The sequence below is a fragment of the Coturnix japonica genome, unplaced genomic scaffold, assembly GCF_054131305.1.
Source record: "Coturnix japonica strain WE unplaced genomic scaffold, WE-NBRP24 Scf097, whole genome shotgun sequence".
Taxonomy (NCBI): domain Eukaryota; kingdom Metazoa; phylum Chordata; class Aves; order Galliformes; family Phasianidae; genus Coturnix; species Coturnix japonica.
In genome coordinates this window covers 169,613-196,601 of record NW_028189000.1, presented here as the reverse complement: position 1 = coordinate 196,601, position 26,989 = coordinate 169,613, and the positions used below count along the sequence as shown (strand labels likewise).

General features: G+C 56.2%; 3 protein-coding genes across 11 annotated transcripts in view; 2 read left to right on the top strand and 1 right to left on the bottom strand.

Moving 5' to 3' along the window:
* UBA1 (ubiquitin like modifier activating enzyme 1) overlaps positions 1 to 4,516 on the top strand; it is a 73,355-nt gene extending 68,839 nt beyond the window's left edge. For 3 of the 4 annotated variants that reach the window (XM_085534711.1, XM_085534712.1, XM_085534715.1), the window contains 4 exons: positions 327 to 518; positions 1,888 to 1,989; positions 3,214 to 3,314; positions 4,044 to 4,516. In XM_085534711.1, the coding sequence (XP_085390837.1) occupies positions 327 to 518; positions 1,888 to 1,989; positions 3,214 to 3,314; positions 4,044 to 4,179 (531 nt within the window). In that variant the 3' untranslated portion in view covers positions 4,180 to 4,516. Of the gene's footprint in view, positions 1 to 326; positions 519 to 1,376; positions 1,491 to 1,887; positions 1,990 to 3,213; positions 3,315 to 4,043 lie in introns of those variants that run through there. The other variant, XM_085534713.1, reaches the window with a different exon arrangement.
* A 1,376-nt stretch (positions 4,517 to 5,892) lies between these two features.
* On the bottom strand, positions 5,893 to 16,833 carry VMA22 (vacuolar ATPase assembly factor VMA22). 3 transcript variants are annotated; one of them, XM_085534722.1, is made up of 7 exons: positions 16,798 to 16,833; positions 13,624 to 13,742; positions 12,494 to 12,597; positions 11,681 to 11,778; positions 9,472 to 9,624; positions 7,189 to 7,281; positions 5,893 to 5,949 (listed from the first exon to the last, which is right to left on the bottom strand). In XM_085534722.1, exons 2-7 carry the CDS (start codon positions 13,714 to 13,716, stop codon positions 5,912 to 5,914), a joined length of 579 nt encoding a protein of 192 aa, XP_085390848.1. In that variant the 5' UTR covers positions 13,717 to 13,742; positions 16,798 to 16,833; the 3' UTR covers positions 5,893 to 5,911. The 3 variants fall into 3 exon arrangements, 2 of the variants coding, with proteins under 2 accessions (XP_085390848.1, XP_085390849.1); XR_014941661.1 differs by lacking the exon at positions 11,681 to 11,778; XM_085534723.1 differs by lacking the exon at positions 9,472 to 9,624.
* A 304-nt stretch (positions 16,834 to 17,137) lies between these two features.
* Positions 17,138 to 26,989, top strand: part of CDK16 (cyclin dependent kinase 16) — a 57,418-nt gene continuing 47,566 nt past the window's right edge. For all 4 annotated transcript variants that reach the window (XM_085534721.1, XM_085534720.1, XM_085534719.1 and 1 more), the window contains exons 1-3: positions 17,138 to 17,280; positions 19,226 to 19,343; positions 22,868 to 22,995. In XM_085534721.1, coding sequence (XP_085390847.1) covers positions 19,235 to 19,343; positions 22,868 to 22,995 — 237 coding nt within the window. In that variant the 5' untranslated portion in view covers positions 17,138 to 17,280; positions 19,226 to 19,234. The remainder of the gene's footprint in view (positions 17,281 to 19,225; positions 19,344 to 22,867; positions 22,996 to 26,989) is intronic.

The window sequence follows — 26,989 nt, the reverse complement described above, 5'->3', positions numbered from 1 at the left end:
CTATGGGCACTATGGGGTCCCAATGAGCTCTATGGGTTCCCAGTGGGCTCTATGGTGTCTATGGGGTCTCAGTGAGCTCTATGGGGTCCCAATGGGTTCTGTGGGTTCAGTAGCATCCCAATGGGCTCTATGGGGTCCCAATGGGCTCCATGGGTTCAGTGTGTTCCCAATGGGCTCTATGGGTTCAGTGGGGTCCCAATGGTCTCTATGGGGTCCCAATGGGTTCTATGGGGTCCATGGGGTCTCAATGGTTTCTATGGGGTCCCAATGGGTTCTATGGGGTCTATGGGGTCCCAATGGGCTCTATGGGTTCTGCCCCACACCAGAGCAAGCTGATAGCAGGGAAGATCATCCCGGCCATCGCGACGACGACGGCGGCCGTTGTGGGTCTGGCGTGTCTGGAGCTGTACAAGGTGGTGCAGGGACATCGGCGCCTCTCGTCCTATCGTAACGCCTTCCTCAACCTGGCGCTGCCCTTCGTCACCTTCTCCGAGCCCCTGGCCTGTCCTCGCAACAAGGTGGGCCCCATAAGTGGCCCCATAGATGGCCCTATAGATGGCCCTATAGATGGCCCTATAGATGGCCCTATAGATGGCCCTATAGATGGCGCCATAAGTGGCCCTATAGATGGCCCTATAGATGGCCCCATAAGTGGCCCTATAGATGGCCCCATAAGTGGCCCTATAGATGGCCCTATAGATGGCCCCATAAGTGGCCCTATAGATGGCCCTATAGATGGCCCCATAAGTGGCCCTATAGATGGCCCCATAAGTGGCCCTATAGATGGCCCTATAGATGGCCCCATAAGTGGCCCTATAGATGGCCCCATAAGTGGCCCTATAGATGGCCCTATAGATGGCCCCATAGATGGCCCTATAGATGGCCATATTGGGGTTGGGATATGGGGGTGGTTCCTCAACATTGAGCTGCCCTTTAAGGCCTTCTCTGAGCCCTTGGTCTGCCCTACAATGAGGTGGGCCCCATAAGTGGCCCTATAGATGGCCCCATAGATGACCCTATAGATGGCCCTATAGCTGGTCCTATTGGGGTTGGGATAGGGGGTGATATGGGGGCAATATGGGGGTGGTTCCTCAACCTGGCGCTGCCCTTCATCACCTTCTCTGAGCCCTTGGCCTGTCCTCGCAACAAGGTGGGCCCCATAAATGGCCCCATAGATGGCCCTATATGACCCCATATAACCCCATATAACCCTATATCCCCCCATATAACCCCATATAACCCCATATCCCCCCATATAACCCCATATCCCCCCCATATAACCCCATATCCCCCCATATAACCCCATATAACCCCATATCCCCCCATATATCCCCATATCCCCCCATATAACCCTATATAATCCCATATATCCCCAGTACTACGAGGTGGAGTGGACGCTGTGGGATCCCCTATATGACCCTATAACCCCATATAACCCCATATCCTCCCATATCCCCCCATATCCACCCATATAACCCCCTATAACCCCATATCCCCCCATATAACCCCATATCCCCCCATATAACCCCATATAACCCCATATAACCCCATATCCCCCCATATAACCCCATATACCCCATATAACCCCATATAACCCCATATCCCCCCATATAACCCCATATACCCCATATAACCCCATATAACCCCATATCCCCCCATATCCCCCCATATAACCCCATATCCCCCCATATAACCCCATATCCCCCCATATAACCCCATATAACCCCATATAACCCCCTATACCCCCCTATAACCCCCTATAACCCCCTATACCCCCCTATACCCCCCTATAACCCCCTATAACCCCATATAACCCCATATCCCCCCATATAACCCCATATCCCCCCATATCCCCCATATAACCCTATATAACCCCATACATTGCAGTACTACGAGGTGGAGTGGACGCTGTGGGATCGCTTTGAGGTTCAGGGGCTGCAGCCGGACGGGCAGGAAATGACCCTCAGGGAGTTCCTGGCCTACTTCAAGGTCAGCTTCCGGGTCAAGGGTCACGGGGTCACGGGGTCATGACCCCTCACCCCTTGAGACCCCCAATGACCCCACGTGACCCCCCATAACCCTTTGCCCTATGACCCCCATGACCCCTCCCTGTGACCCCCATGACCCTTATTACCCCGTGTGACCCCACATGACCCCTCATACGACCCCTAGGTGACCCCTCCATGACCCCTCCCCTATGACCCCATGACCCTTCTGACCCCCGTGACCCCATGTGACCCTTCTGACCCCATATGACCCCTGTGTGACCCCATGTGACCCTTATGACCCCATGACCCGTGTGACCCCATGTGACCCCTGTGTGACCCCGTGATCCTTATGACCCCTGTGACCCCATGTGACCCCATGTGACCCTGTGTGACCCCATGTGACCCCATGTGACCCCCCATGACCCCTCCCCTTGTGACCCCATGACCCTTGTGACCCCATGACCCTTGTGACCCCGTGACCCTTATGACCCCCATGACCCTTATGACCCAGTGACCCTTGTGACCCCACGACCCCTGTGACCCCGTGACCCTTGTGACCCCATGACCCCCATGACCCCGTGACCCTTATGACCCTGTGACCCTTATGACCCTATGACCCCTGTGACCCCATGACCCTTGTGACCTCATGACCCTTGTGACCCCGTGACCCTTATGACCCCCGTGACCCCTGTGTGACCCCTGTGACCCCATATGACCCCTGTGTGACCCCATGTGACCCCTGTTACTCTTGTTTGACCCCATGTGACCTCTCCCCCTGTGACCCCCCATGACCCCTCCCCTTGTGACCCCATGACCCTTGTGACCCCGTGACCCTTATGACCCCTGTGACCCTTGTGACTCTTATGACCCCGTGACCCTTGTGACCCCATGACCCTTGTGACCCCGTGACCCTTGTGACCCCATGACCCTTATGACCCCGTGACCCTTGTGACCCCATGACCCTTGTGACCCTGTGACCACGTGACCCTTGTGACCCCATGACCCTTGTGACCCCGTGACCCTTATTACCCCATGACCCTTGTGACCCCATGACCCCTGTGACCCAATGACCCTTGTGACCCCATGACCTTTGTGACCCCATGACCCTTATGACCCCATGACCCTTGTGACCCCGTGACCCTTGTGACCCCGTGACCCTTGTGACCCCGTGACCCTTATGACCCTTATGACCCCCGTGACCCCGGTGTGCCCTGTGCCCCCTCAGCGCGAGCACCGTCTGGAGGTGACGATGTTGTCTCAGGGCGTCTCCATGTTGTACTCGTTCTTCATGCCCCCGGCCAAGCTGAGGGAGAGACACGACCAGCCGTATGATTGACAGGGGGCGGGGCTTAAAGCAAAGGGGGCGGGGCTTAATGGGAGGGGGCGGGGCTTAAAAGGACACGACCAGCCGTATGATTGACAGGGGGCGGGGCTTCAAACAAAGGGGGCGGGGCTTAAAGGGAGGGGGCGGGGCTTAGAGAGAAAGGAGGGGCTTAAAGGGAGGGGGCGGGGCTTAAGAGAAAGGGGGCAGGGTTTAAAGGGGGCGGGGCTTAGGTGATGGACAGAGCTTGAATAAGGGGGCGGGGCTTAAAGGAAAGGGGCGGGGCTTACGTGACGGGGGCAGGGCTTAAGTGACAGTAGGCGTGGCTTAAAGAGGGGGGGCTAAATAAGGCTGTGGTTATGGAGGGGGGCGGGGCTTAAAGCAAAGGGGGGCGGGGCTTAAAACATGGGGGCGGGGCTAATGTGTGAGAGTGGCTTAATGGGAAGGGGCGGGGCTTAATCACAGGGGGCGGGGCTTAAAGGCTAAGGGATTGCTATGGGATGGCTATGGGGTCACTATGGGGTGGCTATGGGATGGCTATGGGGTGGCTATAGGGTCACTATGGGGTCGCTATGGGATGGCTATGGGGTCATTATGGGATAGCTGTGGGTTCACTATGGGATGGCTATGGGGTCGCTATGGGGTGGCTATAGGGTCACTATGGGGCTGCCATGGGGCCTCCATAAGGTGGCTATAGGGCGGCTATGGGGCACTGACCACCCCCCTATACACAGGATGACGGAGATCGTGGCGCGGGTGTCGAAGAAGAAGGTGGGCCGCCATGTCAAGGCGCTGGTCTTCGAGCTCTGCTGCAACGACGACAGCGATGCCGACATTGAGGTCCCATACGTGCGCTACGCCATCCGCTAGGCCTCACTTCCGGGTTAAGCCCCGCCCACTTCCGGGTTAAGCCCCTCCCACTTCCTGCCTCCAAGCCACACCCACTTCCGGGTTTGGCCACGCCCCTTTCTTCCCCTCCACTTCCGGGTTTGGCTCCGCCCCCCTTCGGGTTAGGCTCCGCCCCCTCGGTTTTGGCCCCGCCCCCTTTCTTGGGTTTGGCCCCGCCCACTTTTAGCTGTCGTCGTGTCCTTCTTCTTAACCCCCCCCCCATTTCTCCCCTTCCGAGGTCCTGATTGGTTGTTATAAGGGGGGCGGGGCTTAAAGGGGGCGGGGCTCCGCTCTAATTAATAAATAATAGACGTTGGCACAATGGGGTTTGTGAGGATGGGAATGGGGAGGGAAGCAAGATGGCCGCCAAGATGGTCGCCAACGTGACCCAAGATGGCCACCATTGTGACCCCAAGATGGCTGCCAATATGGCCGCCATTGACCCCAAGATGGCCGCCATTGTGACCCCAAGATGGCTGCCATTGACCCCAAGATGGCCGCCATTGACCCCAAGATGGCCGCCATTGTGACCCCAAGATGGCTGCCAATATGGCTGCCATTGACCCCAAGATGGCCGCCATTGTGACCCCAAGATGGCTGCCATTGTGACCCCAATATGGCTGCCAATATGGCTGCCAACATGACCCAAGATGGCCGCCATGATGAGCCCAAAATGGCTGCCATTGTGACCCCAAGATGGCCGCCATTGTGACCCCAAGATGGCTGCCAACATGGCTGCCATTGACCCCAAGATGGCCGCCATTGTGACCCCAAGATGGCTGCCAACATGGCTGCCATTGACCCCAAGATGGCCGCCATTGTGACCCCAAGATGGCTGCCATTGACCCCAAGATGGCCGCCATTGTGACCCCAAGATGGCTGCCAACATGGCTGCCATTGACCCCAAGATGGCCACCAACGTGACCCAAGATGGCCGCCAATGTGACCCCAAGATGGCTGCCAATATGGCCGCCATTGACCCCAAGATGGCCACCAATGTGACCCAAGATGGCCGCCAACGTGACCCAAGACGGCCGCCAATGTGACCCCAAGATGGCTGCCAATATGGCCGCCATTGACCCCAAGATGGCCGCCATTGTGACCCCAAGATGGCTGCCAATATGGCTGCCATTGACCCCAAGATGGCCGCCATTGTGACCCCAAGATGGCTGCCAACATGGCTGCCATTGACCCCAAGATGGCCACCAACGTGACCCAAGATGGCCGCCAACGTGACCCAAGATGGCCGCCAATGTGACCCCAAGATGGCTGCCAAGATGGCTGCCATTGACCTCAAGATGGACGCCAACGTGACCCAAGATGGCTGCCAAGATGGCTGCCATTGACCTCAAGATGGCCGCCAACGTGACCCAAGATGGCCGCCAACGTGACCCCAAGATGGCTGCCAAGATGGCTGCCATTGACCTCAAGATGGACGCCAACGTGACCCAAGATGGCTGCCAAGATGGCTGCCATTGACCTCAAGATGGCCGCCAACGTGACCCAAGATGGCCGCCAACGTGACCCCAAGATGGCTGCCAAGATGGCTGCCATTGACCTCAAGATGGAAGCCAACGTGACCCAAGATGGCCGCCATTGTGACCCCAAGATGGCTGCCAATATGGCTGCCAACATGACCCAAGATGGCCGCCGAGGTGCCGTGTGCAGCAGCCAATCAACAACAGCGCAGCGCCATCACGTGACCCCGCAGCCTTTATTGGGTTCCAGCCTCACAGTCATCACCCACAGCACCTGTGGGAACAGCACAGACCCCATTAATGACCCCATTAATTAACGACCCCATTAATTAATGACCCCATTAATTATCTCACGGCCCCATTAACGACCCATTAATGACCTCATTAATGACCCCACTAATTAACGACCCCATTAATGACCCCATTAATTAATGACTCCATTAACGACCCCATTAATTATCTCACGTCCCCATTAACGACCCCATTAATTAATGACTTCATTAACGACCCCCATATCCCTCATACTCTCCATATCCCCCCATGACCCCATATACCCCCTATAACCCCATATCCCCCATTGACCCCATATCCCCCATTCATCCCATTAAACCAATATCCCCCATATTGCCCCCATAACCCCATAGACCCCATTCACCCCATATCCCCCATACCCTCCATATCCTCCCTATAGCCCCATATCCCCATATAACCCCATACCCCTCCTATAACCCCATATCCCCCCCATGGCCCCATATCCCCCCATAACCCCATATCACCCCATATCCTTCCTATAACCCCATATCCCCCCATATCCCCCCTATAACCCCATATCCCCCATAACCCCATAACCCCATATCCCCCCATATCCCCCCATAACCCCATACCCCCCCATATCCCCCCATATCCCCTATAACCCCATATCCCCCCATAACCCCATATCCCCCCATATCCCCCTATAACCCCATAACCCCATATAACCCCATAACCCCATATCCCCCATATCCCCCCATAACCCTATAACACCATATAACCCCATACCCTCCATATCCCCCCAAATCCCCCCATAACCCCATATCCCCCCATAACCCCATATAACCCCATATAACCCCATATAACCCCATATCCCCCCATATCCCCCCATAACCCCATATAACCCCATATCCCCCCATATCCCCCCATAACCCCATATAACCCCATATCCCCCCATAACCCCATATCCCCCCTAACCCCATATCCCCCCATAACCCCATATAACCCCATATAACCCCATATCCCCCCATATCCCCCCATAACCCCATATCCTCCCATAACCCCATAACCCCATATCCCCCCTAACCCCATAACCCCATAATCCCATATCACCCCATATCCCCTATAACCCCATATCCCCCCATATAACCCCATATAACCCCATATCCCCCCATATAACCCCATATAACCCCATATCCCCCCATATAACCCCATATAACCCCATATCCCCCCATATAACCCCATATCCCCCATAACCCCATACCCTCACGCTCCATATCCCGTATCTCTTTGTATCTCTGGGCCGCGTCCATCACAGCTGCCTGCAGCCCGGCCAGCTGCACCGACAGCCTCACCGCTATGGGGGGGGGGGGGCACAAACATGAGGGGACCCCCCCCATATATAGGGTCAAACCCACCCTATATGGACACCCCCACATTTAGGACCCCCCCCCCTATATAGAGCCCCCCCCATATATGGGGTCAATCCCCCCCCAAATCCCCCCAATTATGGACCCCCAATGGAGACCCCACTTTGAAGACACCCCCCCATTTATGGACCCCCCCCCACTTAAGGACCCCCCCATTTAGGGACCCCCCCCCATATATAGGTTCAACCCCCCTTAAACCCCTCCCCAATATGGAGACCCCACTTTGAAGACCCCCCACCCAATTAAAGACCCCCCCCATTTAGGGCCTCCCCCCCCCCCCACTTAAGGACCCCCCATTAAGGTCCCCCCCCCATAAGGACCCTCCATTTAGGACCCCCCCCCATTTAGGACCCCCCCCATTTAGGGACCCCCCCCCATATATAGGGTCAACCCCCCCTTAAACCCCCCCCAGTATGGAGACCCCAATTGAGGACCCCCCCCCTCATTTAGGGCCTCCCCCCCCCCACTTAAGGACCCCCCATTAGGGTCCCCCCCATAAGGACCCCCCATTTAGGACCCCCCCCCATTTAGGACCCCCCCCCCATTTAGGACCCCCCCCACTTAGGACCCCCCCCATATATAGGGTCAAACCCCCCTCAACCCCCCACAATATGGAGACCCCAATTGAGGACCCCCCCCAATTTAGGGCCTCCCCCCCCCCCACTTAAGGACCCCCCATTAGGGTCCCCCCCCATAAGGACCCCCCATTTAGGACCCCCCTCATTTAGGACCTTCCCATTTAGGACCCCCCCCCATTTAGGACCCCCCCCATTTAGTGACCCCTCCCCATATATAGGGTCAACCCCCCCTTAAACCCCCCCCAGTATGGAGACCCCAGTTGAGGACCCTCCCCCCCCCCTCATTTAGGGCCTCCCCCCCCCCACTTAAGGACCCCCCATTTAGGACCCCCCCCATAAGGACCCTCCCCATTTAGGACCCCCCCCCCATTTAGGACCCCCCCCATTTAGGACCCCCCCCATTTAGGGACCCCCCCCCATATATAGGGTCAAACCCCCCTCAACCCCCCCAATATGGAGACCCCAATTGAGGACCCCCCCCCCTCATTTAGGGACCCCCCCCCATATATAGGGCCAACCCCCACCCCCCCATTTAGGGACCCCTCCTCATATATAGGGTCAACCCCCCCTTAAACCCCCCCCAATATGGAGACCCCACTTTGAAGACCCCCCCCAATTTAGGGCCTCCCCCCCCCCCCACTTAAGGACCCCCCATTTAGGGTCCCCCTCCATAAGGACCCTCCATTTAGGACCCCCCCCCCATTTAGGACCCCCCCCATTTAGGGACCCCCCCCCATATATAGGGTCAACCCCCATTAAACCCCCCCCAATATGGAGACCCCACTTTGAAGACCCCCCCCAATTTAGGGCCTCCCCCCCCCCACTTAAGGACCCCCCATTAAGGTCCCCCCCCATAAGGACCCTCCATTTAGGACCCCCCCCCCCATTTAGGACCCCCCCCACTTAGGACCCCCCCCATTTAGGGACCCCCCCCATATATAGGGTCAAACCCCCCTCAACCCCCCCAATATGGAGACCCCAATTGAGGACCCCCCCCCCTCATTTAGGGACCCCCCCCATATATAGGGTCACCCCCCCCCCCCCCCCATTTAGGGACCCCCCCCATATATAGGGTCAACCCCCACCCCCATTTAGGGACCCCCCCCATATATAGGGTCAGCCCCCCCCCATTTAGGGACCCCCCCCCATATATAGGGTCAGCCCCCCCCCCATTTAGGGACCCCCCCCATATATAGGGTCAGCCCCCCCCCATTTAGGGACCCCCCCCATATATAGGGTCAACCCCCCCCCATTTAGGGACCCCCCCCATATATAGGGTCACCCCCCCCCCCCCCCCCATTTTGGGACCCCCCCCATATATAGGGTCAACCCCCACTTCCATTTAGGGACCCCCCCCCATATATAGGGTCAACCCCCCTCCCCCCCCATTTAGTGACCCCTCCCCATATATAGGGTCAGCCCCCCCCATTTAGGGACCCCCCCCATATATAGGGTCACCCCCCCCCCCCATTTAGGGACCCCCCCCCCCCATTTAGGGACCCCCCCCATATATAGGGTCAACCCCCCCCCATATCTTACCCTCCTGGAACCTGTTCTGTGCCACCCTCAGACTCTGGGGCACCAGGACCCCAAACCATTTTATAGGGTCTGGGGGGGTTGTGGGGCGAGACCCCCCCCCACATTTAGGGGGGGACCCCAAAAGCTCCTCCTGACCCCGACGCTGGCGGAGCCCTTTTAAAAGGGGGGGGGGGCTCAATAAAGACCCCCCTTTCCCCCCCATTGAAACCCTTTATTCCCCACATCCCCCCTCCCAACCCCATATAGGACCCCCCCACCCCACCCCATAGGACCCCATAACCCCATAAGACCCCCCCCATCCTCCCTCCCAGCCCCATATGAGACCCCCCGTAACCCCATAAGACCCCCCCCCCATTGGAACCCTTTATTGCCCACATCCCCCCTCCCAGCCCCATATAGGACCCCCCCCACCCCATAGGACCCCATAACCCCATAAGACCCCCCCCATCCTCCCTCCCAGCCCCATATGAGACCCCCCCCCTCACCCCATAAACCCCCCCCCCCCCATTGGAACCCTTTATTGCCCACATCCCCCCTCCCAACCCCATATAGGACCCCCCCCCCCACCCCATAGCCCCCCGTAACCCCATAAGACCCCCAAAGACCCCCCCCATCCCCCCTCCCAGCCCCATATGAGACCCCCCGTAACCCCATAAGACCCCCCCCCCCCATTGAAACCCTTTATTCCCCACATCCCCCCTCCCAGCCCCATATAGGACCCCCCCCCCGCACCCCATAGGACCCCATAACCCCATAAGACCCCCAAAGACCCCCCCCCATCCCCCCTCCCAGCCCCATATGAGACCCCCCCCCTCACCCCATAAGACCCCCCCCCCCCCCCATTGGAACCCTTTATTGCCCACATCCCCCCTCCCAACCCCATATAGGACCCCCCCCACCCCATAGGACCCCATAACCCCATAAGACCCCCCCCATCCTCCCTCCCAGCCCCATATGAGACCCCCCCTCACCCCATAAGACCCCCCCTCTATTGGAACCCTTTATTGCCCACATCCCCCCTCCCAGCCCCATATAGGACCCCCCCACACCCCATAGGACCCCATAAGACCCCCCAAGACCCCCCCCATCCCCCCTCCCAGCCCCATATGAGACCCCCCCTTACCCCATAAGACGCCCCCCCCCATTGGAACCCTTTATTGCCCACATCCCCCCTCCCAACCCCATATAGGACCCCCCACCCCACCCCATAGCCCCCCATAACCCCATAAGACCCCCAAAGACCCCCCCCATCCCCCCTCCCAGCCCCATATGAGACCCCCCCCTTACCCCATAAGACCCCCCCCCCCATTGGAACCCTTTATTGCCCAAATCCCCCCTCCCAGCCCCATATGGGACCCCCGCAACCCCATAAGCCCCCCCAACCCCATAAGACCCTCGCAGCACCCATAGGACAACCCAAACCCCATAGGATCCCCCTCAAACCCCATAGAGCCCCCCACAAACCTTATAGGACCCGGCCCCCAAACCCACAGAACCCTCCTAAGCCCCATAGGGTCTCCCCAAACCCCATAGGACCCACCGCCCCCCCCCAGCCCCATAGGACCCCATCAAACCCCATATGGACCCCCAAATCCCATAGGACCCCACCAAACCCTATAGGGACCCCCAAATCCCATAGGACCCCACCAAACCCCATAGGACCCCCCTCCCCGCCCCCAGCCCCACAGGACCCCCCCAAACCCCATAGGGACCCCCAAATCCCATAGGACCCCCCCCAAACCCCATAGGGACCCCACCAAACCCCATAGGACCCCACCAAACCCCATAAGGGCCCCCCAAACCCCATAGGACCCCCCCCAAACCCCATAGGGACCCCACCAAACCCCATAGGACCCCACCAAACCCCATAAGGGCCCCCCAAACCCCATAGGACCCCCCCCCCGCCCCCCAGCCCCATAGGGTCCCCCCAAACCCCATAGGACCCCCCCAAACCCCATAGGGACCTCCAAATCCCATAAGACCCCCCCAAACCCCATAGGACCCCCCCCCCCAGCCCCATAGGGTCCCCCCAAACCCCAGAGGGCCTCCCCAAGCCCCATAGGACCCCCCGCCCCCCCCCCCCAGCCCCATAGGGCCCCCCCAAACCCCATAGGGCCCCCTGCCCCACCCCAGCCCCATAGGGCCCCCCCAAACCCCATAGGATCCCAACAAACCCCATAGGACCCCCCACCCCTGCCCCATAACCTACCCCCCCCATCCCCCCCTATTTGGGGGTCGATGTTTTCGGGGTCCCCCCCCATTCCCGACACCTCCAGGAATTGGGGGGAGCCGCCATTGGGGTCCAACCTGTGGGGGGGGGAAACATATGGGGTCAGTGGGGTCACCCCCCCCACACATTAACCCCAATGACCCTAATAACCTCCATTGACCCCAATGTCCCCATTGATCCCATTGACCCCATTGTCCCCATTGACCCCATTGACCCCAATGTCCCCATTGACCCCATTGACCCCATAGATCCCAATGTCCCCATTGACCCCATTGACCCCAATGTCTCCATTGACCCCATTGACCCCATTGACCCCAATGTCCCCATTGACCCCATTGATCCCAATGTCCCCATTGATCCCATTGACCCCAATATCCCCATTGCCCCCAATGTCCCCATTTACCTCAATGTCCCCATTGACCCCATAATCGCCAATGACCCCATTGATCCCAATGACCCCATTGACCCCAATGTCCCCATTGACCCCAACGTCCCCATTGCCCCCAATGTCCCCATTGATCCCATTGATCCCAATGTCCCCATTGCCCCCCATGTCCCCATTGTCCCCATGTCCCCATTGACCCCATTGATCCCATTGACCCCAATGTCCCCATTGTCCCCATGTCCCCATTGTCCCCATGTCCCCATTGTCCCCATGTCCTCATTGCCCCCCATGTCCCCATTGTCCCCATTGCCCCCCCATGTCCCCATTGCCCCCCATGTCCCCATTGCCCCCCCATGTCCCCATTGCCCCCCATGTCCCCATTGCCCCCCCATGTCCCCATTACCCACATGGGCAGGACGCGGACGCGGGGCTCCATGGTGGCCCCATATTGCAGAGCTGAGACACGGTGACACCCCAATGAATAACGGGCCTGGGACAGGGACAGCCAGCCCTAAGGACAGAGCAGGGCTCAGGAACCCATTATAGCCCATATCCATCCCATAATACCCCTATATATCCTATAGGGCCCTATATACCCCATAGGACCCTATATACCCCATAGAACCCTACATATCCCATAGGGCCCTATATATCTTATAGGACCCTATATATCCCATAGGACTCCATATATCCCATAGGACCCCATATATCCCATGGGACTCTATATATCCCATAGGACCCTATATATCCCATAGGGCCCTATATACCCCATAGGACCCTATATATCCCATAGGGCCCTACATACCCGATAGGACCCTATATATCCCATAGGGCCCTATATATCCCATAGGGCCCTATATACCCCATAGGACCCTACATATCCCATAGGGCCCTATATATCTTATAGGACCCTATATATCCCATAGGACTCCATATATCCCATAGGACCCTATATATCCCATAGGGCCCTATATATACCATAGGACCCTATATACCCTATAGGACCCTATATACCCTATAGAACCCTACATATCCCATAGGACCCTACATATCCCATAGGACCCTATATACCCCATAGGACCCTATATATCCCATAGGACTCTATATATCCCATAGGGCCCTATATACCCCATAGGACCCTATATACCCTATAGAAACCTACATATCCCATAGGACCCTACATATCCCATAGGACCCTATATACCCCATAGGACCCTATATATCCCATAGGACTCTATATATCCCATAGGACCCTATATATCCCATAGGGCCCTATATACCCCATAAGACCCTATATATCCCATAGGACCCTATATATCCCATAGGACCCTATATACCCCATAGGACCCTATATATCCCATAGGACTCTATATATCCCATAGGACCCTATATATCCCATAGGGCCCTATATACCCCATAAGACCCTATATATCCCATAGGACCCTATATACCCCATAGGACCCTATATATCCCATAGGACCCTATATATCCCATAGGACCCTATATACCCCATAGGACCCTATATATCCCATAATACCTCGCTGACGCAGCGCTGCAGCTCCTTCCTCTTCTCCTCCATCAACTCCAGTTGATCCAGCAGCTCCAGCAGCGCCACGTCGCAGTGCGCCATGACGGCCAGCAGGGGGCAGCACTGAGCTATGGGGGTCAATGGGGGTCAATGGGGGTTAATGGGGGTTAATGGGGGATAATGGGGGTTAATGGGATGTAATGAACCATGACGGCCAGCAGGGGGCAGCACTGAGCTATGGGGTTAATGGGGTTAATGGGGGTAATGGGGGTTAATGGGATGTAATGAGCCATGACGGCCAGCAGGGGGCAGCACTGAGATATGGGGGGTAATGGGGGTTAATGGGTGTTAATGGGGGATAATGGGGGATAATGGGGGTAATGGGATGTAATGAGCCATGACGGCCAGCAGGGGGCAGCACTGAGCTATGGGGGTCAATGGGGGATAATGGGGGGTAATGGGGGTTAATGGGGGTTAATGGGATGTAATGAGCCATGACGGCCAGCAGGGGGCAGCACTGAACTATGGGGGTCAATGGGGGTCAATGGGGGGCAATGGGGGGCAATGGGGGTTAATGGGGGTTAATGGGGGTTAATGGGGGTTAATGGGGGTTAATGGGGGATAATGGGATGTAATGAACCATGACGGCCAGCAGGGGGCAGCACTGAGCTATGGGGGTAATAGGGGTTAATGGGATGTAATGAGCCATGACGGCCAGCAGGAGGCAGCACTGAGCTATGGGGGTAATAGGGGTTAATGGGGGTAATGGGGGTTAATGGGGGGCAATGGGATGTAATGAACCATGACGGCCAGCAGGGGGCAGCACTGAGCTATGGGGGCAATAGGGGTTAATGGGGGTTAATGGGATGTAATGAGCCATGATGGCCAGCAGGGGGCAGCACTGAGCTATGGGGGTTAATGGGGGTTAATGGGGGCAATTGGGGATAATGGGGGCAATGGGGTTAATGGGGGCAATGGGGGTTAATTTGATGTAATGAGCCATGACGGCCAGCAGGGGGCAGCACTGAGCTATGGGGGTTAATGGGGTAATGGGGGTTAATGGGGGGCAATGGGGGATAATGGGAAGCAATGGGGATAATGGGGGCAATGGGGGTTAATGGGATGTAATGAGCCATGACGGCCAGCAGGGGGCAGCACTGAGCTATGGGGGTTAATGGGGGTTAATGGGGGTCAATGGGGGCAATGGGGGTAATGGAAACTAAAGGGGACCCTACAGAATGTATGGGAACAATGGGAGGCCCTATAGAAACAACGAGGCCAATATGGCGGCCCTATAGAATCAATGGGGCCAATATGGCGGCCCTATAGAATCAATGGGGCCAATATGGCGGCCCTATAGAATCAATATGGCCAATATGGCGGCCCTATAGAATCAATATGGCCAATATGGCGGCCCTATAGAATCAATGGGGTCAATATGGCGGCCCTATAGAATCAATATGGCCAATATGGTGACCCTATAGAATCAATGGGGCCAATATGGCGGCCCTATAGAATCAATGGGGCCAATATGGCGACCCTATAGAATCAATGGGGCCAATATGGCGGCCCTATAGAATCAATATGATCAATATGGCGGCCCTATAGAAACAATGGGGCCAATATGGCGTCCCTATAGAAACAATGGGGCCAATGTGGCGACCCTATAGAAACAATGGGGTCAATATGGCGGCCCTATAGAGTCAATATGGCCAATATGGTGGCCCTATAGAATCAATGGGGTCAATATGGCGGCCCTATAGAATCAATGGGGCCAATATGGCGGCCCTATAGAATCAATGGGGTCAATATGGCGGCCCCATAGAATCAATGGGGCCAATATGGCGGACCTATAGAGTCAATATGGCCAATATGGCGGCCCTATAGAATCAATGGGGCCAATATGGCGGCCCTATAGAATCAATGGGGTCAATATGGCGGCCCTATAGAATCAATGGGGTCAATATGGCGGCCCTATAGAATCAATATGGCCAATATGGCGACCCTATAGAATCAATGGGGCCAATATGGCGTCCCTATAGAATCAATGGGGCCAATATGGCGGCCCTATAGAATCAATGGGGTCAATATGGCGGCCCTATAGAATCAATGGGGTCAATATGGCGGCCCTATAGAATCAATGGGGCCAATATGGCGGACCTATTGAATCAATGGGGCCAATATGGCGGCCCTATAGAATCAATGGGGCCAACATGGCGGCCCTATAGAATCAATGGGGTCAATATGGCGGCCCTATAGAATCAATGGGGTCAATATGGCGGCCCTATAGAATCAATGGGGTCAATATGGCGACCCTATAGAATCAATGGGGCCAATATGGCGGCCCTATAGAATCAATATGATCAATATGGCGGCCCTATAGAAACAATGGGGCCAATATGGCGTCCCTATAGAAACAATGGGGCCAATGTGGCGACTCTATAGAAACAATGGGGTCAATATGGCGGCCCTATAGAGTCAATATGGCCAATATGGTGGCCCTATAGAATCAATGGGGTCAATATGGCGGCCCTATAGAATCAATGGGGCCAATATGGCGGCCCTATAGAATCAATGGGGTCAATATGGCGGCCCCATAGAATCAATGGGGCCAATATGGCGGACCTATAGAGTCAATATGGCCAATATGGCGGCCCTATAGAATCAATGGGGCCAATATGGCGGCCCTATAGAATCAATGGGGTCAATATGGCGGCCCTATAGAATCAATGGGGTCAATATGGCGGCCCTATAGAATCAATATGGCCAATATGGCGACCCTATAGAATCAATGGGGCCAATATGGCGTCCCTATAGAATCAATGGGGCCAATATGGCGTCCCTATAGAATCAATGGGGTCAATATGGCGGCCCTATAGAATCAATGGGGTCAATATGGCGGCCCTATAGAATCAATGGGGCCAATATGGCGGACCTATTGAATCAATGGGGCCAATATGGCGGCCCTATAGAATCAATGGGGCCAACATGGCGGCCCTATAGAATCAATGGGGTCAATATGGCGGCCCTATAGAATCAATGGGGTCAATATGGCGGCCCTATAGAATCAATGGGGTCAATATGGCGGCCCCATAGAATCAATGGGGTCAATATGGCGGCCCTACAACAACCCCCATATAAACAACCCCCCCCTCCCTCTTCCTGCCCCATAAGCGCTCCTACCCAACGATGCGCTCCCACTTCCGGTCGGAGGCCTCCACTTCCGGTAGGCGGCACTTCCGCTCTTAGCCACTTCCGCTCTCAGTCACTTCCGGTAGTAGTCACTTCCGGTAGGAGTCACTTCCTGTAGGAGGCACTTCGGAGTCACTTCTGGTAGGAGGCACTTCGGAGTTACTTCCGGTAGGAGTCACTTCCGGTAGGAGGCACTTCCGGCAGGAGGCACTTCCGCTCGTAGCCACTTCCGGTCATAGTCACTTCCGCCTCCTGTAAAGGAAGTAGCGAGTGTGGGAGGTGGGGGCGTGGCTTGTTGTGACCACGCCTCTTCCGCTTCCGGTTCTGACGCACTGTGGTGACGTCACAGCTGCGCCGTTTCCGCCTCCATCATCTTCTTTTTGGACCGGCCCGGCCCCACCGGAACCGCCCGCGGGGTCGGGCCCGGATCCGCCATGGCTGAAGATTATCGGGACCGGGAGCGGAGCTGAGCCGGTAATGGGGGGAAATGGGGGGGGGTGGTACCGGATGTGGAGCGTTCGGAACCACGGGGGGGTCATAGGGAAACATTGGGACACATAGGGATCCATTGAGATCAATAGAGACACATAGGGGCCCATAGAGATCCATAGAGACACATAGCGACACATAGAGAACCATAGGGACACATAGGGACCCATAGAGACCCATAGGGACACATAGACACCCATAGAGACCCCATAGAGATGCATAGGGACACATAGGGATCCATAGAGACCCATAGGGACCCATAGGGACCCATAGAAACCCCATAGAGATGCATAGAGACCGATAGGGACCCATAGAGACCCATAGGGATCCATTGAGATCAATAGAGACCCATAGAGACCCATAGAAACCCATAGGGACACATAGAGACCCATTGGGACCCATAGAGATACATAGGGACCCATAGAGACCCATAGGGACCCATAGAGACCCATAGGGACACATAGAGACCCATAGGGACCCATAGGGACTCATAGAAATCCATAGAGACCCATAGGGACTCATAAAGACCCATAGAGACCCATAGAGACATCATAGGGACCCCATAGAGACCCACATAGACACATAGGGACACTTAGAAATCCATAGAGACACATAGGGACCCATAGAGACCCATAGGGACCCATAGAGACCCATAGGGACTCATAGAGATCCTTAGGGACCCATAGAGACCCATAGGGACACATAGGGACCCATAGAGACCCATAGAGACCTATAGGGACCCACAGAGACACATAGAGACCTATAGGGACCCACAGAGACACATAGAGACTCATAGAGATACATAGGGACCCATAGAGACCCATAGGGACCCATAGGGACCCATAGGGACTCATAGAAATCCATAGAGACCCATAGGGACCCATAGAGACCCATAGGGATCCATAGAGATCGATAGGGACCCATAGAGACCCCATAGAGACCCACAGGGACCCACAGAGACACATAGAGACTCATAGAGATCCTTAGGGACCCATAGAGACCCATAGGGACACATAGAGACCCATAGGGACTCATAGAGATACATAGGGACCCATAGGGACTCATAGAGACCCATAGGGACACATAGAGACCCATAGGGACCCATAGAGATCCATAGGGACACATAGGGACTCATAGAGACCCATAGGGACACATAGAGACCCATAGAGACCCATAGAGACATCATAGGGACCCCATAGAGACCCACATAGACACATAGGGACACTTAGAAACCCATAGAGACACATAGGGACCCATAGAGACCCATAGGGACCCATAGAGACGCATAGGGACCCATAGAGACACATAGGGACCCATAGAGACCCATAGGGACATCATAGAGACCCACATAGACCCATAGGGACCTCATAGAGACACATAGGGACCCATAGATACCCATAGAAAGCCATAGGGACCCACAGAGACCCATAGGGACCCATAGAGACCCATAGGGACCCATAGGGACCCCATAGAGATCCATAGGGACACATAGAGACCCATAGGGACACATAGAGACCCATAGAAACTCCTGGAGACCCCATAGAGACCCCAAATCCCTCAGAGCCAATAGAGACCCCATAGAGAATCCATAGGGACCCCATAGGGACCCCAAATCCCTCAGAGCCCATAGTGACCCCATAGAGAATCCATAGGGACCCCATAGGGACCCCAAATCCCTCAGAGCCCATAGAGACCCCATAGAGAATCCATAGGGACCCCATAGGGACCCCAAATCCCTCAGAGCCCATAGAGACCCCATGGAGAATCCATAGGGACCCCATAGAGACCCCAAATCCCGCAGAGCCCATAGAGCCCCTTAGATACCCATAGAGACCCCAAATCCCCTCAGAGCCCATAGAGACCCCATGGTGGGGGGTGGGGGGGTTTCCTTATAGGATATGGGGGGCTGACCCCATAGCATTGTCTATAGGGCCACGCCATGGACCGGATGAAGAAGATCAAGCGGCAGCTTTCCATGACGCTGCGGGGGGGTCGTGGCCCCGATAAGAGTCTGGGGGAACCTCGAGACGGCCCCAATAGCGACGGAGGTGAGTCTGGCCCTTTAAGGGGGTGTATGGCCCTTTAAGGGGGTGTATGGCCCTTTAAGGGGCTGTCTGGCCCTTTAAGGGGGTGTATGGCCCTTTAAGGGGGAGTATGGCCCTTTAAGGGGGTGTATGGCCCTTTAAGGGGGAGTATGGCCCTTTAAGGGGGTGTATGGCCCTTTAAGGGGTGTATGGCACTTTAAGGGGGTGTATGGCCCTTTAAGGGGGAGTCTGACTCTTCAAGGGGGTGTATGGCCCTTTAATGGGGTGTATGGCCCTTTAAGGGGGAGTCTGGCCCTTTAAGGGGGTGTATGGCCCTTTAATGGGGAGTCTGGCCCTTTAATGGTGTGTATGGCCCTTTAAGGGGGAGTCTGGCCCTTTAAGGGGGTGTATGGCCCTTTAAGGGGCTGTCTGGCCCTTTAGGGGGGTGTATGGCCCTTTAATGGGGAGTCTGATCCTTTAAGGGGGAGTCTGGCCCTTTAATGGGGTGTGTGGCCCTTTAAGGGGGTGTATGGCCCTTTAAGGGGGAGTCTGATCTTTTAAGGGGGAGTCTGGCCCTTTAATGGGGTGTATTCCCTTTAAAGGGCTGTCTGACCCTTTAAGGGGGAGTCTGGCCCTTTAAGGGGGTGTATGGCCCTTTAAGGGGGTGTCTGGCCCTTTAAGATCAGTTGTGTTGTTCCTTTAAGGGAACACTGTCTCTTTAAAAGAGCGCTGTTCCTTTAAGAGCACAGGAGCTGGGATTTTGGGGGTCCCTGTCCCTTTAAGAACAACAACATTGGGGTTTCAGGTCCTTCAGTCCCTTGAATTGGGTTCCTGTCTCTTTAAGAGCTGGACCTGTACCTTTAAGATCAACCTGATTATGGCTTTAAGGCGTACTGGCCCTTTAAGGGGAACTCTGGCCTTTTAAGGGGACTCTGGCCCTTTAAGAGACCTGGATTCAATGTCTTTTTTGGGTCCCTGCCCCTTTAAGACCAATGGGGTCAGGATTTAAAGGGTGCCTGGCCCTTTAAGAGAGCTCCTCAGCTTCCTGCCCTGCTGTGCCACCATCTGTGTCCCCCCCCCCCCATTGTGACCCCAAATGGCCCCATATTTAACCCAAATAGCCCCAAATGGCCCCATATCTAACCCAAATGGCCCCAGATCTGCCCCATATGTGACCCCAAATGGCCCCAAATCTGCCCCATATTTAACCCAAATAGCCCCAAATGGCCCCAAATCTGCCCCATATGTGACCCCCCCACACACTGTGACCCTAAATGGCCCCATATTTAACCCAAATGGCCCCAAATCTGCCCCATATGTGACCCCCCCCCCACTGTGACCCCAAATGGCCCCAAATCTGCCCCATATGTAACCCCCTCCCCCCACTGTGACCCTAAATGGCCCCATATTTAACCCAAATAGCCCCAAATGGCCCCAAATCTGCCCCATATGTGACCCCAAATGGCCCCAAATCTGCCCCATATGTGACCCCCTCCCCCCACTGTGACCCTAAATGGCCCCATATTTAACCCAAATGGCCCCAAATCTGCCCCATATGTGACCCCAAATGGCTCCAAATCTGCCCCATATGTAACCCCCCCCAATGTGACCCCAAATGGCCCCATATGTGTCCCCAAATGGCCCCAAATCTACCCCATATGTGACCCCAAATCTGCCCCATATGTGACCCCCTCCCCATTGTGACCCCAAATCTGCCCCATATTTAACCCAAATGGCCCCACATCTACCGCATATGTGACCCCATATGGCCCCATATGTGACTCCCCGCCATTGTGACCCCAAATGGCCCCATATTTAACCCAAATGGCCCCAAATCTGCCCCATATGTGACCCCAAATGGCCCCAAATCTGCCCCATATGTGACCCCAAATGGCCCCAAATCTGCCCCATATGTGACCCCAAATCTACCCCATATGTGACCCCCTCCCCACTGTGACCCCAAATGGCCCCAAATCTGCCCCATATGTGACCCCCCCCTCCCACACACACTGACCCCAAATGGCCCCATATGTGACCCTATGGAATTCTGGGGTCCCCTATGGGATTTTGAGGGTCCTCAATGGGATTCTGGGGTCCCTCTATGGGATTTTAAGGGTCCTCAATGGGATTTTGGGGGGTCCCCTATGGGATTTTGGGGTCACCCTATGGAATTCTGGGGTCCTCTATGGGATTTTGAGGGTCCTCAATGGGATTTTGGGGTCCCCTATGGGATTTTAGGGTCACCCTATGGGATTTTGGGGTCCTCTATGGGATTTTGAGGGTCCTCAATGGGATTTTGGGGTTCGCTATGGGATTCTGGGGTCCTCTATGGGATTTTGAGGGTCCCTCTATGGGATTCTGGGGTCCGCTATGGGATTTTGAGGGTTCTCTATGGGATTTGGGGGGGTCCCCTATGGGATTCTGGGGTCCTCTATGGAATTCTGGGGTCCCCTATGGGATTCTGGGGTCACCCTATGGAATTCTGGGGTCCTCTATGGGATTTTGGGGGTCCTCATTGGGAATTTGGGGTCTCCTATGGGATTTTAGGGTCCTCTATGGGATTTTGAGGGTCCTCTATGGGATTTTGGGGTCCCCTATGGGATTTTAGGGTCACCCTATGGAATTCTGGGGTCCTCTATGGGATTTTGAGGGTTCTCAATGGGATTCTGGGGTCCCCTATGGGATTTTGGGGTGACCCTGTGGAATTCTGGGGTCCTCTATGGGATTTTGAGGGTCCTCAATGGGATTCTGGGGTCCCCTATGGGATTTTAGGGTCACCCTATGGGATTTTGGGGTCCTCTATGGGATTTTGAGGGTCCTCTATGGGATTTTGGGGGGTCCCCTATGGGATTTTGGGGTCACCCTATGGAATTCTGGGGTCCTCTATGGGATTTTGGGGTCCCCTATGGGATTCTGGGGTCACCCTATGGAATTCTGGGGTCCTCTATGGGATTTTGAGGGTCCTCAATGGGATTTTGGGGTCCCCTATGGGATTTTAGGGTCACCCTATGGAATTCTGGGGTCCTCTATGGGATTTTGAGGGTCCTCAATGGGATTTTGGGGTAACTTAATGGGATTTTGGGGTCCCTTATGTCATTTTGAGGGTCCCTCAATGGGATTTTGGGGTCCCTTAATGGGATTTTGGGGTCCCCTATGGGATTTTAGGGTCACCCTATGGGATTTTGGGGTCCTCTATGGGATTTTGGGGTCACCCTATGGGATTTTGGGGGGTCCCTATGGGATTTTGGGGTCACCCTATGGAATTTTGGGGGGTCCCCTATGGGAATCTGGGGTCAGTCTATGGAATTCTGGGGTCCTCAATGGGATTTTGGGGTCCCTCTATGGGATTTTGAGGGTCCTCAATGGGATTTTGGGGTCCCCTATGGGATTTTGGGGTCCCCTATGGAATTCTGGGGTCCTCTATGGGATTTTGAGGGTCCTCAATGGGATTTTGGGATCCTCTATGGGATTTCTTTTGGGATGGGGGGGCTGATATTTTGGGGTGCCCCCCCTTTAACCCTCTCTATCCCCCCCCAACCCCAATACAGAAGCTGGGCCGGATGAGGGTCGTATGGGATCGGATGGGGAAAGCGACCCCCCCTCAGGGACCTCCTCGGATGAGGTGGCATCACCGGTCAGGGTCCGGCTCAGACAGCACCCAAGGGTGCCCAATGAGGTGGGATGGGCTTTTCAATGGGGGGATTTGGGGGGTCCTGAGGGGGCTTGGGGGGGATTTGGGGCTTCTGGGGGAGATTTGGAGGGGATTTAGGGGGGATCTGGGGGGATTTGGGGGGTCCTGGGGGGGGATTTGGAGGGGATTTAGGGGGTCTTGGGGGAATCTGGGGGGTCCTGAGGGGGATTTGCGGGGTCTTGGGGGAGTTTGGAGGGTCATGGGGGGATTTGGGGGGTCTTGGGGGGGATTTGGGGGTCTCAGGGGAGATTAGGAGGGGATTTATGGGGGATCTGGGGGGATTTGGGGGGTCCTGGGGGGGGATTTGGAGGGGATTTAGGGGGTCTTGGGGGAATCTGGGGGGTCCTGAGGGGGATTTGCGGGGTCTTGGGGGAGATTTGGGGGTCTTGAAGAGGATTTGGGGGGGGGTCTTGGGGATTTGGGGGGTCCTGGGGAGGTTTGGGGGGGGATTTGGGGGTCCTGAGGGGGTTTTAGGGGAGGATTTGGGGGTCCTGAGGGGGGATTTAGGGGGGAATATAGGGGTCCTGGAGGGGATTTGGGGTGATTTGGAGTGGATATGGGGGGGATTTGGGGGTCTTGGGGGGAATTGGAGGGGATTTGGGGGTCCTGAGGGGGTTTTAGGGGAGGATTTGGGGGTCCTGGGGGGGTTTAGAGGGGAATATAGGGGTCCTGGGGGGGATTTGGGTTGATTTGAGGGTGATTTGGAGCGGATATGGGGGGGATTTGGGGGTCTTGGGGGGAATTGGAGGGGATTTGGGCGTCCTGGGGGGGGTTTAGGGGGGACTTGGTGGTCCTGGGGGGCATTTGGGGGGGTGATTTGGGTGTTTTTGGGGGGATTAAAGGGGTCCTGGGGGAGTTTGGGGGGGTCCTGGGTGGGGATCTGGGAGATTTGGGGGGTCTTGGGGTGGATTTGGGGGTCTCAGGGAAGATTAGGAGGGGATTTATGGGGGATTTGGGGGGATTTGGGGGGTCCTGGGGGGGGATTTGGAGGGGATCTAGGGGGTCTTGGGGGAATCTGGGGGGTTCTGGGGGGGATTTGCGGGGTCTTGGGGGAGTTTGGGGGGTCATGGGGGGATTTGGGGGGTCCAGGGGGGGTTAGAGGGGGATTTGGGGGGTCCTGGGGGGCATTTGGGGGGGTGATTTGGGTGTTTTTGGGGGGATTAAAGGGGTCCTGGGGGTGTTTGGGGGGGTCCTGGGTGGGGATCTGGGGAGATTTGGGGGGTCTTGGGGGGGATTTGGGGGTCTCAGGGGAGATTAGGAGGGGATTTATGGGGGATCTGGGGGGATTTGGGGGGTCCTGGGGGGGGATTTGGAGGGGATTTAGGGGGTCTTGGGGGAATCTGGGGGGTCCTGAGGGGGATTTGCGGGGTCTTGGGGGAGATTTGGGGGGTCTTGATAGGATTTGGGGGGGGGTCTTGGGGATTTGGGGGGTCCTGGGGAGGTTTGGGGGGGGATTTGGGGGTCCTGAGGGGGTTTTAGGGGAGGATTTGGGGGTCCTTGGGGGGGTTTAGAGGGGAATATAGGGGTCCTGTGGGGGATTTGGGGTGATTTGGAGCGGATATGGGGGGGATTTGGGGGTCTTGGGGGGAATTGGAGGGGATTTGGGGGTCCTGAGGGGGTTTTAGGGGAGGATTTGGGGGTCCTGAGGGGGTTTTAGGGGGGAATATAGGGGTCCTGGGGGGGATTTGGGGTGATTTGAGGGTGATTTGGAGCGGATATGGGGGGGATTTGGGGGTCTTGGGGGGAATTGGAGGGGATTTGGGGGTCCTGGGGGGGGTTTAGGGGGGACTTGGTGGTCCTGGGGGTATTTGGGGGGGTGATTTGGGTGTTTTTGGGGGGATTAAAGGGGTCCTGGGGGAGTTTGGGGGGGTTTTGTGGGGATCTGGGGAGATTTGGGGGGTCTTGGGGGGGATTTAAGGGTCTTGGGGGAGATTAGGAGGGGATTTATGGGGGATCTGGGGGGATTTGGGGGGGTCCTGGGGGGGGATTTGGAGGGGATTTAGGGGGTCTTGGGGGAATCTGGGGGGTTCTGGGGGGGATTTGCGGGGTCTTGGGGGAGTTTGGGGGGTCATGGGGGAATTTGGGGGATCCAGGGGGGGTTAGAGGGGGATTTGGGTGGTCCTGGGGGGCATTTGGGGGGGTGATTTGGGTGTTTTGGGGGGGATTAGAGGGGTCTTTGGGGAGTTTGGGGGGGGTTTGTGGGGATCTGGGGGGATTTGGGGGGGATTTGAGGGTCTTGGGGGAGATTAGAAGGGAATTTGGGGGTCTTGGGAGGGGATTTGGGGGAATTTAGGTTGATTTGGGGGTCTTGATGGGGATTTGGGGGGTCTGTGGGGGGTCCTGGGGTGGATTTAAAGGGAATTTGGGGGGGATTTGGGGGGGTCTTGGGGGTCTTTCAATGGGATTGAAGGGAATTTAGGGGGGAAATGGGGGGGATTTAGGATGATTTGGGGGTCTTGAGGGGGACTTGGGGGGCATTTGGAGGGGATTTGGGGGGGATTTGGGTTGATTTGAGGGTCTTGGGGGCGATTTGGGGGGACCTGGGGGGCATTTGGGGAGGATTTGGGGGGTCCCGGGGGGATTTAAGGAGTCGTGGGGAGATTTGGGGGTCTTGGGGGGAGATAGGAGGGGATTTGGGGGCCTTGGGGGGGATATGGAGGGGGATTTTGGGGGGTATTTAAGGTGATTTGGGTGTCCTGGTGGGATCTTGGGGGGATTTGGGGAGTCCTGGGGGGGTTTAGAGGGGAATATGGGGGTCCTGGGGGGGATCTGGGGGGTCTTGGGGGGGATTTGGGGGGTCTTGGGGGGATTTATGGGGTCTTCGGAAGGTACTAGATAGGTTGGGGAGGCTTTGGGGGGGTATTAAGGGTATTTGGGGGGGGGGGTCTTTCTTTGGGGCGTCCTGGTGTGATTTGAAGGGAATTTGGGGGTCTTGGGGGGGATTTGGGGGGTCTTGGGGGGATTTGGGGGGTCTTAGGAAGGTACTAGATAGGTTGGGGAGGCTTTGGGGGGCTATTAAGGGTATTTGGGGGGGGGTCTTTGGGGTGTCCTGGAGTGATTTGAAGGGAATTTGGGGGTCTTGGGGGGGATTTGGGGGGGTCTTAGGAAGGTACTAAATAGGTTGGGGAGGCTTTGGGGGGCTATTAAGGGGATTTGGGGGGGGGGGTGTCTTTGGGGTGTCCTGGTGTGATTTGAAGGGAATTTGGGGGTCTTGGGGGGGATTTGGGGGGTCTTGGGGGGATTTGGGGGGGATTTGGGGGGGATCTGGGGGGTCTTAGGAAGGTACTAGATAGTTTGGGGAGGCTTTGGGGGGCTATTAAGGGGATTTGGGGGGGGGGGTCTTTCTTTGGGGTGTCCTGGAGTGATTTGAAGGGAATTTGGGGGTCTTGGGGGGGATTTGGGGGAGTCTTGGGGGGATTTGGGGGGTCTTAGGAAGGTACTAGAAAGGTTGGGGAGGCTTTGGGGGGGTATTAAGGGTATTTGGGGGGGGGTCTTTGGGGTGTCCTGGTGTGATTTGAAGGGAATTTGGGGGTCTTGGGGGGGTCTTGGGGGGATTTATGGGGTCTTAGGAAGGTACTAAATCGGTTGGGGAGGCTTTGGGGGGCTATTAAGGGGATTTGGGGGGGGGGGGGGGTCTTTGGGGTGTCCTGGGGGGATTTGAAGGGAATTTGGGGGTCTTGGGGGGGATTTGGGGGGTCTTGGGGGGATATGGGGGGTCTTAGGAAGGTACTAAATAGGTTGGGGAGGCTTTGGGGGGCTATTAAGGGGATTTGGGGGGGGGGGGGGTCTTTGGGGTGTCCTGGAGTGATTTGAAGGGAATTTGGGGGTCTTGGGGGGGATTTGGGGGGGTCTTGGGGGGATTTGGGGGGGGTCTTAAGAAGGTACTAGATAGGTTGGGGAGGCTTTGGGGGGCTATTAAGGGGATTTGGGGGGGGGAGGGGTCTTTGGGGTGTCCTGGTGTGATTTGAAGGGAATTTGG